Source organism: Barbatula barbatula (genome assembly GCF_947034865.1).
Source record: "Barbatula barbatula genome assembly, chromosome: 23".
Lineage (NCBI taxonomy): Eukaryota > Metazoa > Chordata > Actinopteri > Cypriniformes > Nemacheilidae > Barbatula > Barbatula barbatula.
Genome location: NC_136786.1, coordinates 4,702,903 through 4,712,550, shown reverse-complemented (window position 1 = coordinate 4,712,550; position 9,648 = coordinate 4,702,903). Strand labels below are relative to the sequence as shown.

Below are 9,648 nucleotides of genomic sequence, written 5' to 3'. Positions count from 1 at the left end.
AGAGATTGCAGCCAAGCGTACTCCATAGTGATAGCTTAACAGAGACAGTCAATTATTTGTACTATTTTAAATGAAGGTTGCACCCTATAAATAGATCAAATCTGGTCCTGTAGGGCCTCTGTCCTTATAGTTTAGTTTGTAATTTCTGTGTCGCTACACTTGCCATGGAATGAACCAACAATTGCTCAAGAAAGTGGCGTCTAGTCCTGATCCTGGAGGACCACATTTTTTTCCAACTCTAATACACAACACCTGCAAGTCATTTGTGTTATGAGCCATTCCTGTCCACCACAGCTTCGGTCACCTTTTGACAGAGTTTTCAACACAAAGACAGCTACAGAATAGTTTGCATTGATGCGGTGTAAACAAGCTCAAACGTGCAAAAATAAAAGCGCAACATTCAGTACACTGTAATATCAACGCAAAAACGTAATATATAATATTAAAATAGACAGAACATGTTTTTACTTAATGTTTGAAATGTTTATTTAAAATATCCATCACTGGGTCACCCGATCTCAAGGAATCTCTGTGAAGCATCCATTCGTTCTATCCTTTACTTTAAGGGTGCATTCGCAGTAGCCTTCAACATCTTACCAAGCTCTAGTTGTGCCACTGTGACAGATTTGGTCCTTGCGTGCAGCCTCTGATGGGCCACAGCAATCCTCACCAGGCCATGAACGTGATAGCAAAACTGTAGCTATATTATAAATATTCATATTAATGACATAAAACACTGTAATACAGTTTGTTTTCTCAATTTTACTGTCACACCATAGGACACGTGATGATTTATTCTTCCCATATTGAGCCGGGATATGAGGACCTTTTAATATCGATAACCACATCAGCTTAAGGTTAGCTACATACTCACAATAAATATTCCATCCGTTTGACATTTCTATCATTCTGATATCTTGTCAGTACTTAAGGTCATAATTTTGCTCAAAACATATGAAACAGCAGCAAGTCATTTATTGTTATCTCTGGTAAAGCTGTGTTTTCTAACTGGCAGTGTCTCGAAAGGAAGAGGGTGGCTGCACAATAATCATTTCCCTGAGGCTTCCAAAATGTCCCACACTTGGCCCATACACACGAGAGCGCACACACACACGTGACACTGCTCATCCAAATTAGGTCTAAAGCCAAGCCCTGTGCACAATATTTGTTTTCTTTCTAGTGCTATCTTATTCCAGGATTACCAATCAAACAGGCCCTGGGCGATCACAGGGCGACACATCTGAGGAAGTGCTTGGCAGTCTTTCAACTCTCCATGCTGGAGCCAGTGGATAAGAGGCACCATTATTCATGAAAACACTTCAGACTGTCTGAAACAACTTCCCAGTTTGTTTTTAATATAAAAACAGTCACCCTTTTACCAAACAAACAGTTAGCAAAACGGAAGCAGATCAGTTCATCCACTTTCGAATGTCAGCCCTTTAAACTATTTCTTTAATGGAGCCCTTCGACTATTTCTTTACAATGTACATTCGCAATGTAATCTTAAAAAAAACAGTCCTGTCTTGTGCGATAACTGTCGCCATCTCTTGATGGCAGGTGAAGAGATTTGCTTTAAAACGTTACTGGCTCCATTAGGCTCATTCATTCCATATTAGTTAAAAAGAAATGATCATCTTCAGTTTCCACATGGTCAAGTGCAAATCGTTGCTTTTTGGCTCGAGGTTACAGTTCCATTGATTCAAACAGGTCCCCATGATCTACGTGTGCGGACGTCTGCCCATTCTCGGGTTCCTAAACGCACCCGCACGTCACTTGATGTTGGACGCAGAAAAAGCTTATCGTAGAGCTTTAGAAGTTCCTCCCGCTAAACGTGCTGAGACAGCAGTCGAACTTTCCGCCCGCCAAGCACTCGTTTTCTGAACTCCGCTAATGAAGGAAGCTTCATTTTGTCTTTGTTTTTACTGTAGACGTTTAAGAATATGCCAAAAACCACCAGCAGGCCACCCCATACGTACCTGTAAAAGAGATAAAGCACATAATTCTCAAATAAACTCTTTCTGCATAAGATAAAGGTATAATCTAAAATTCTCTATATATTTCTTATTGTGCACAATTCATCATTGCTCATTAATATAAAATTCTGCCAATGTAGCCAATAGTGTAAAAATAGTGTAAACCAACCTATTAACCCTTCAGAATCTGAATCATACATCTCACCCGACATTGTTTGCACTGGATAATATTTCATTTAAATAAACCTCTTATGAAGAGCTGCGAATGTAGTTTTATTTCAATGTTTAAAACAATTGTGGTCCACTTACTGAAAAGTGAAAGGTTTTGAAAAGAACATAAATGACAGTACAATGGTCATGGCTTTCCTTCCTGTAGTCACTGAAAAACAGAACACAAATATATAACTTTCTCTCTGGTGTATGAAAACGCATTGTATCACTAATATGGCCATATGAGATCGATTCTCACCTGTGACGGCAACAAGTGCTCCAAACAGTTTTATTAAGGCCAGAACAAATGAGATGCCAAAATATCCCGTCAGAGAAAAGAAGAATGCATAACCATAAGTGGTCATTGGATGCTGATAATGATCAAAAATAGCATTAAGGAAATTAGACATTTAGAATGTAAAACATCACAGGTTATATCATATCAACTTTTACATCAATATTTTATTGTTTTAACCAAAAATAAAATGCACAATCGTCTCACACAGAAATCTGACATCAGCCCTAACCATAAGCTTCCACATTTACATGAAGGCATATTCAGTTATGGCAAATAGTATCACCTGTCCTGAGAAATGACTCGACTACACGTTTACAAAATGGCTAGGCAATGACGACAGAGGTGGACTGAAGTCTTAATACACACCTGAGAGCAGAAGGAAACTGCAGGCCCAATCCCCCCCACACACAGCAGACCCAGTAGAATATACACAAAGCCAATGGAATACGAATATAAAACCTGCAAAATAACAATCATGGGTTATACAATTACAGTCCTTTAGAACACAAGATCAAGCACATAAGGCAAGAGGGACTTTTAAATAGTCTTTACCATCTCTGAATTGCTTCCGTTATGAATTTTCATGGCCTTTTCCTGCACGTTTCCAATAGCAGCATCCGCACAGAGGGCCATAGATATGAGAATTACCCCTAAAGAACCCAACATCACAAGCAAACAAATAACTGTACAATTCACTGCATTTTAAAACAGTGTTTTTACAGTCATTCTTTTTCAGTTTACAGCGTTTTTACAAAGTTGAAAAAATTTATTGTAATTACTGTAAGCCTGAAACTCTGATTTGTTATCAGTTGACTTGAGCAGAATTTTGCTGTACCTGTTACATTGAAGTTTGGTGCAACTTTACTGTCTGCCAGTGTGAACCAGATCAGACCCAGACTCATGCAGAGAGCAGCGGAAACATCTGCAAAATTGTAGCGCTTCCCTAAAACATAACATCAACAAGCATTATCAAACCAGAGATTCTGACACAGATGAACTCAAACACATCACATACAGATGAACAGACTGAGGGCATTCTCTTCTGTCTTTTGAGCTCTGGCTGCAGGTTTGACACTGGCTGCAGTTCTTCAAATCAACCGGAAGCGAATGGATGAGAATAGAGAGCTTTAGCTTGCACAAGAAAATGCAAAGAACGAGACAAAGAGAACAAAAAAGAAGGCCAAAGAGTTTTTCCAAACAGGTAGTTGCCGTGGGGATGAAGGTGATGCAGCAGGTTGTGATGCTGTGCTTTGATTCGGTCCAGCTTTGATGGAATGGCATCTCACGCGCATCCTCAACCAACGTCCTGGTGATCTTACGCAGCAGCCCCAGGGGACGCGAGGTCGCCGGAGAATAAAGCGATATATTCTCACAAAAGGAGAGACGGTGAACTGCTCTCATTCTCTCTTGTTCAGGATATCAAAAATATTCCAGTTCTTGCATAAAACAAGTGAAGACCTCCACAACAAAAGTGGCCAGTAAAAGAACTGGCTTAAAAACACCTGCTTACAGAAACCTGTCGCAGAACAGACCTTACGTTACAGTGTGAAAAGAAGCTTACCCTAAAACGAACAATATGCTATAACTTAATTATTTTTTGTGCTTTTATTAAATTCTAAATTATCTTTTTACATACATATATTTATAGGAAAATCTATGAAATCTTGACCAAAAACACGATAGTGTTTGATAGTTCTATTAAATTCTACAGAAATATTTGTGGTTACAGACTAAAATTTGAGTCATTACAGCCTTAAAATCTTCCCTCTGTTAAAGGGCACATGCGTCCTTTTATATTATTAAACTACTGAATTGCGCAAAAAGGCATAACATAGTATGATAAAAGGCTGTGTGAAGATTCTAAACATCCATGTCAAACATATGTGATTGTTTTACCTTGTATAAAAACTCCCCCGATCATGACAGGAATGAGTTTGCAGCACTTAAAGATAACTTGTGTAGGATAGTTCAAGTATCCCAGGGAATTGTTGGAAAGGCCCATGGTCCCAACAGTCAAAATTGCAATGATCATGTACGTTTTGAATGGTATCCTAAAAAAAAAAAGAATAAGATCAAAACATTCTTACTTTGTCTGTTTTTGGAACACTGTACAAACTAACTAAAAAAATCGACAAAGATCAACAAATTTGTCATCTCTGTGTGTCTTTGTGAAAGCCCCGATTGAAACAGAATTATGTAAGAGACAAGGAATGTAAATATACGAGATCAAACACGGCTCAATTTTGCAATGCAATTAATGCATTTGAATAAGACAAAACATTCGTATCTTGAGGGTTCAGGTGAAGTGCATGCCAGGACTAACTATCCATCTTGAAATTAGAAAACAACATGTCAACAGTTTGCTTTGAGAAACAAACTCGGCCCTTGGATGCAGGACCCACCTTCTTCTTTTATCCTGAGTAAGCTGTAACTCCACCAGACCGAACAAAGAGTAAAAACCAAACTGGACTAAAGTCAGATACCAGCCAAATGGTTTAAACCCTTCCACAGAGAATATGAGCTCCTGAAAGCACAATAGACATCGTTTAACAAAACTATCACCCTATCATGCACCTATGACACAAACACACCGATTGTGTCAATATAGTGCTACAGATGAATCTGTACCTGCAGGTAGCCATAGACAAGATAAAAGAAGAAGACGCCAGCGACACAGATGAAGAACTGTGTAGGTGTGTTGAAGTTGCTCAGGTTGATGCCCAGGACTCGGAGTTCTTCTACTGATTTGATATGAGGAGACATCACCTCGGTGGATGACGGCACAGTGATGGAGATGTGCTTCCTCGAGCTGTAATTCACCGGCCCATATTTAACACTCATGTTGTCTGCGGACTCCTGACAAATGAAAATCATCCATCAGGTTTTCACGAAAAACGCAGAATCTCTCAAACAGAATGCGATCCGAATGATTCCTTGTTGTAGATTTTTAGGAGGCTCCTTTAACACAGTCGTACTCTAAATAAATACAGTAACAATAACAGATATTATCTCTTACTTTGTTAATCTCAGCTGCACTTTATTTTACTTTATGCAAGCGAATACTGCTCACTAGATACTTTTAATGTGGATGAAGCTCAGGGATGGTAAAATACAGTGACTGTAAGAGAAATCCCGTGTTACTGAATGCCCACTATATATTATATAACGTGTAGTATATCATATATGTAGTTTAAACCATGTCACTTTGTGCATTAACAGCATCAGAGACACATTCAGTCAAATACACGAGAATTCGAGCTTACCTGAATAAAGCAGTAAGGATTCGAGTGACTGATCAGTTGAATCGATCAGATGAAAGGCATCAGATTCTGTCAGCTGTCTGACTGTACAGCACATTGATCTCACATCATATCGGACTCACAGCCCTCTAAACAACGCGTTTCAGGACTGACAAGTGTGTCAGGCTATATCCGCGACTTCAACCATCCGATCGAGTCTAATATCAGAGATTTAACATACAGTCGCTCACTCAATGTGTCATTTAATATCACGAAGAGTGTTAGCGGCTAGGCTAACACCTGATGTTCGGCTCTACTTCCGGGTTTCAAAACGAGTTGTAAGCGCTTGTTTCAAAGCAACGAAAACACCACTTCGCCATTTCCGTAGGAAAGAAACCAAAACTATTTATCTTTCCATCAAGATGTGCGTCACGTGTGTAGACGATACGGTAATGCTAAATGTTTTGTCTTGCTCTGTCTCCCGGCAGCAGCCAACGGCTTCCGGTGAACTCTGACCTCGCACGCGTCATTGAAAACACACGTGTCACTGTAAATACGTCTTTTTTTCAGGAGAGAGAAATCATTTTAATAAGATACGCAAAAGTAATCGGTAATATACATATATACGTATGCTATTCTGAAACATTATCCCATAAAGATGCGAGTTAAAACATGACTGTTTGCAAATAGTTGTAGTCATACATGAGTGGACCATATTATCATTTGGTTTATGAGATGTGCCATACTACAGAGAGAAATGTAGTATGTACAGTTTTTAGAAGTGTTTTAATGTCATTCTGTTGTTTACTGCACACAGACTACTTCAAGTACATGACAAATAGTTTGTTGTGTCAAGGCATGATTTTATGACGGTGTGATGCAATATCACTAGGGCTACTGTTTTACTACTCACACTCCATTACCAGCAAGAGACAGTATTTACATTTAGTGCTTAGGAGCAGCAGCATTTATATTGGAATTCTTAGAAAAATTTACATTTTATTTCTAAAAAAACAATGGCTAATGTTTGTCTTGTGATTCTATGAATGTAGGTGTCCGAATTAAACAACGAAAAGTTACTGGCATCGGTTTGGAGATGAATAAAAATAATTTCATACCTGCTTGATTTCGTGTATTGGTTTCATTGGAAATATTCTTAAAGGTACACAGTTTGATCTTCTAAAGTTCTGCTATGTGTAAGCCGAGTAACGCAACCTGTTTATCTGGTCTAACTGGACGGTGTGTTTGCTGCATTTGCATTGTTGTCTTGGATGTTTTTAAACTTTTTAATGTATTTGATGTTATGCAAAAGTCAATTGGTTTTGCCCACACGCATTCAGATATCGACATTAGACACAGTCTGGACAGTCCGGGCAAGCAAGGGGTCCTCCCCCTTGCTAGATTTCCCGGCAGCCTCTCTTCCATCCATTCATTTCCTCCCCTTCCCCCATAGATGACAGAGGCCTTTCCATCCAGCGCGAGAGGTTAATTCACTCACGGATGGCGTTATTTCCTTGCAGCCCCTTCCACAATATAAAAATTCAGAGTGGACAGGCCCATCTCTCATTCGTCTGAGATTTGATTGGAATGGTATTGCTTCCTGTCCCGAGGAGCCCCTCCGCTGGCTTGGCTGCACTTTATGACACTAAATAGCCAGGCTACAATTTTTCCATCTATTCAAAAAATTCTCTTAATAACTCATTCTTGGGAATGAAAGCCCTCGCTCTCCGCTCTCAGCAGAGGACAGGCCCGTCCCATTTACGTCCACAGGTCAGCAAGACGGAGACCTGAAAGTGTCCAGAATTCAACGGGTTAATTAATCTCCGAATTTACTACCCTTTCTCTGGCACCCGCTCGCCGAATCATAGTCCCGCGGAGGCGTCCGTGCCATATTTACTGCCTGCTAATAGTATTCAGCAATGCATAGAACCTTCCACATGCATGCAGCTCTGTTGCCACCCATCTAACTTTACAAGTGATCTCATTTATCAACAATGACGGATTCGTGCAATGACTTTCACCTTTCTCAGCCCTTCCTAGCAGATCCTTATAAATAATGAAATGGCTGTTTATTGATTATTCAGAAAGGTACATATTCTCGTAATGGTCTCGGACCCGATCAAATAACCAGTAATAAATAAAACATTAAATGCGGAAGGAAATGCGGTGGCTTTTCAAAGACCAAAGTCTGGATCCAATGAGTTCTGTGGCCTTACGAATCAGCGGGATCTTCTGGGAACGCTTCAGCGATTCTGAGCATGGATTTGATTAGAATTCAGGTGACCTAATGACTGTTGTGGTCCTGGATGAGTCCGCAACAAATGTGAAGAGCCACACAAGTGTTATTTAAAAAAGGATAATCTTTTCATCATTAATTCTTTCTATCGTTGGTAGCTAAATGACATTGACAGCCTTCCGTCTTCCATTGCAGGCATGCAAAACCAAAACATTCTCAAAATATCTTTATTCTGTCATTGTTTCAATAATTAAACACTGTCAAATTTGACACGAAGAAGTTATTGGTTAAATTTGCAACACCCACAGACCAAGCCATTTCAATTCAGACCACCAACTGCTTGCGAACTGCTAAAGAATCGACTAAATATACTGTATCCTATGAAATGCATCCAATATCAGTGAGATGTGTTGTTTAAACACATGGTATATCCACTGAATTGACCGTAGTATACATTCCTTCAATAAAACATTGTGACCAAAAGCAGTGGCTTCTCTCCTTGTTTCTAAGCTACTTTCCCCCATGAGTGAAATCACCTCATACATCTCCACTCATTCTTACTGTGCCACCTTCAAAATTGAAAATACCAAAGGAGAAATTACCCTGGCGCCCCTTTTATGAAATAATGCTCAAATGTATTTGTTATATAACGCTTCTCTTCCCAACAACTGGGCATGATAGTCTTTTGCAGAGCGAACCCTTTAATGTCGCCCAATCTCATATTAACTTGAAGGTTTCTTAATAAGTCATTATTTGCTGTGTGATCCAGGGCTAAAGGGTCGACTCTGTTGTCGTCTTCCTGTGCTTGTCTGAATCCTGCTGCATGACTTGGGAAACAGATGGTATCAGGCCAATATTACTTCTCAAAGCACTCATATCCTCTCTCATGTTATTTTCTTTGATCTGCTGGGGTTTCTGCGCTCACTTTTTTGCAAGTCTCTCCCTCTCTCTCTCTCTCTTTTTCTTGTGTCTGTCTATTTGAGGTCAGCATTCACTCATACAGGAAAGCGTGCCCGTGTAGATATAGCTCTTCTTAGGCGGACTGTATTGACTTAATGTATATTTGATGTCTTTTTGATCAAAAGAAGAAATGGCAGCCTTTCTTGGATCTTGGAAACAATGAAATAAGTTTTTCTGAGTTGTTAGAATTGCGTTTTAACTCAGATTGTCGGGAAATTTTCTGATCAGAAATATGAGTCTATATCTTGGACTAGTAAGGTTAATAAAGGAACATTTCACAAATGACACACATTTCACTGCACTTAACAGTGTTTCGGGTGGCCGTTTGAACCACAGTGGGTTTTTTGAAGGAGGATGAAAGTTGCAAAACTCTTTGTTTCAAAATAATTTGCATTATTATTGTATCACTAACAACATTTTATTTAATGCAATAAAACAGTTTATGTGACAAATGGGTGTTTAGTTAAGTGCTGTGTTAGTATTTGTTGTTTTGAGTTTTGTAAGAAAATAAACAACCTAAAGGGCCTGGGAGGGAGTTCGTTTTTTTTACAAAAGTGTAAGAGGTTTTACTGCTGTCGCACCGGAAATCTGCCGTACACCATTACTGTGGCTTCAAAGTTGATAAGTTACTCACTATGAGCGGTTGAAGTAATGTTGAGGATCAGAACTTAAACAACTGGGCACTAATCTAGTTGTCAAGCCACCAGTGACTGCTTTCTGAGAGATGTTCTG

At 39.4% G+C, this 9,648-nt stretch overlaps 1 protein-coding gene across 4 annotated transcripts; it reads right to left on the bottom strand.

Moving 5' to 3' along the window:
* Positions 1–466: 466 nt before the first annotated feature.
* slc35b3 (solute carrier family 35 member B3) lies at positions 467–6,945 on the bottom strand. Of its 4 annotated transcripts, none has more exons than XM_079487930.1 (10): positions 5,745–6,248; positions 5,110–5,337; positions 4,884–5,005; positions 4,378–4,532; positions 3,317–3,424; positions 3,034–3,131; positions 2,848–2,940; positions 2,443–2,554; positions 2,283–2,352; positions 467–1,976 (listed from the first exon to the last, which is right to left on the bottom strand). In XM_079487930.1, exons 2-10 carry the CDS (start codon positions 5,320–5,322, stop codon positions 1,826–1,828), a joined length of 1,122 nt encoding a protein of 373 aa, XP_079344056.1. In that variant the 5' UTR covers positions 5,323–5,337; positions 5,745–6,248; the 3' UTR covers positions 467–1,825. The 4 variants fall into 4 exon arrangements, with proteins under 4 accessions (XP_079344056.1, XP_079344055.1, XP_079344057.1 ...); XM_079487929.1 differs by lacking the exon at positions 5,745–6,248 and adding an exon at positions 6,839–6,945 and having other exon boundaries at positions 468–1,976; XM_079487931.1 differs by having other exon boundaries at positions 468–1,976; positions 5,110–5,457.
* Between the last annotated feature and the right edge of the window lie 2,703 nt (positions 6,946–9,648).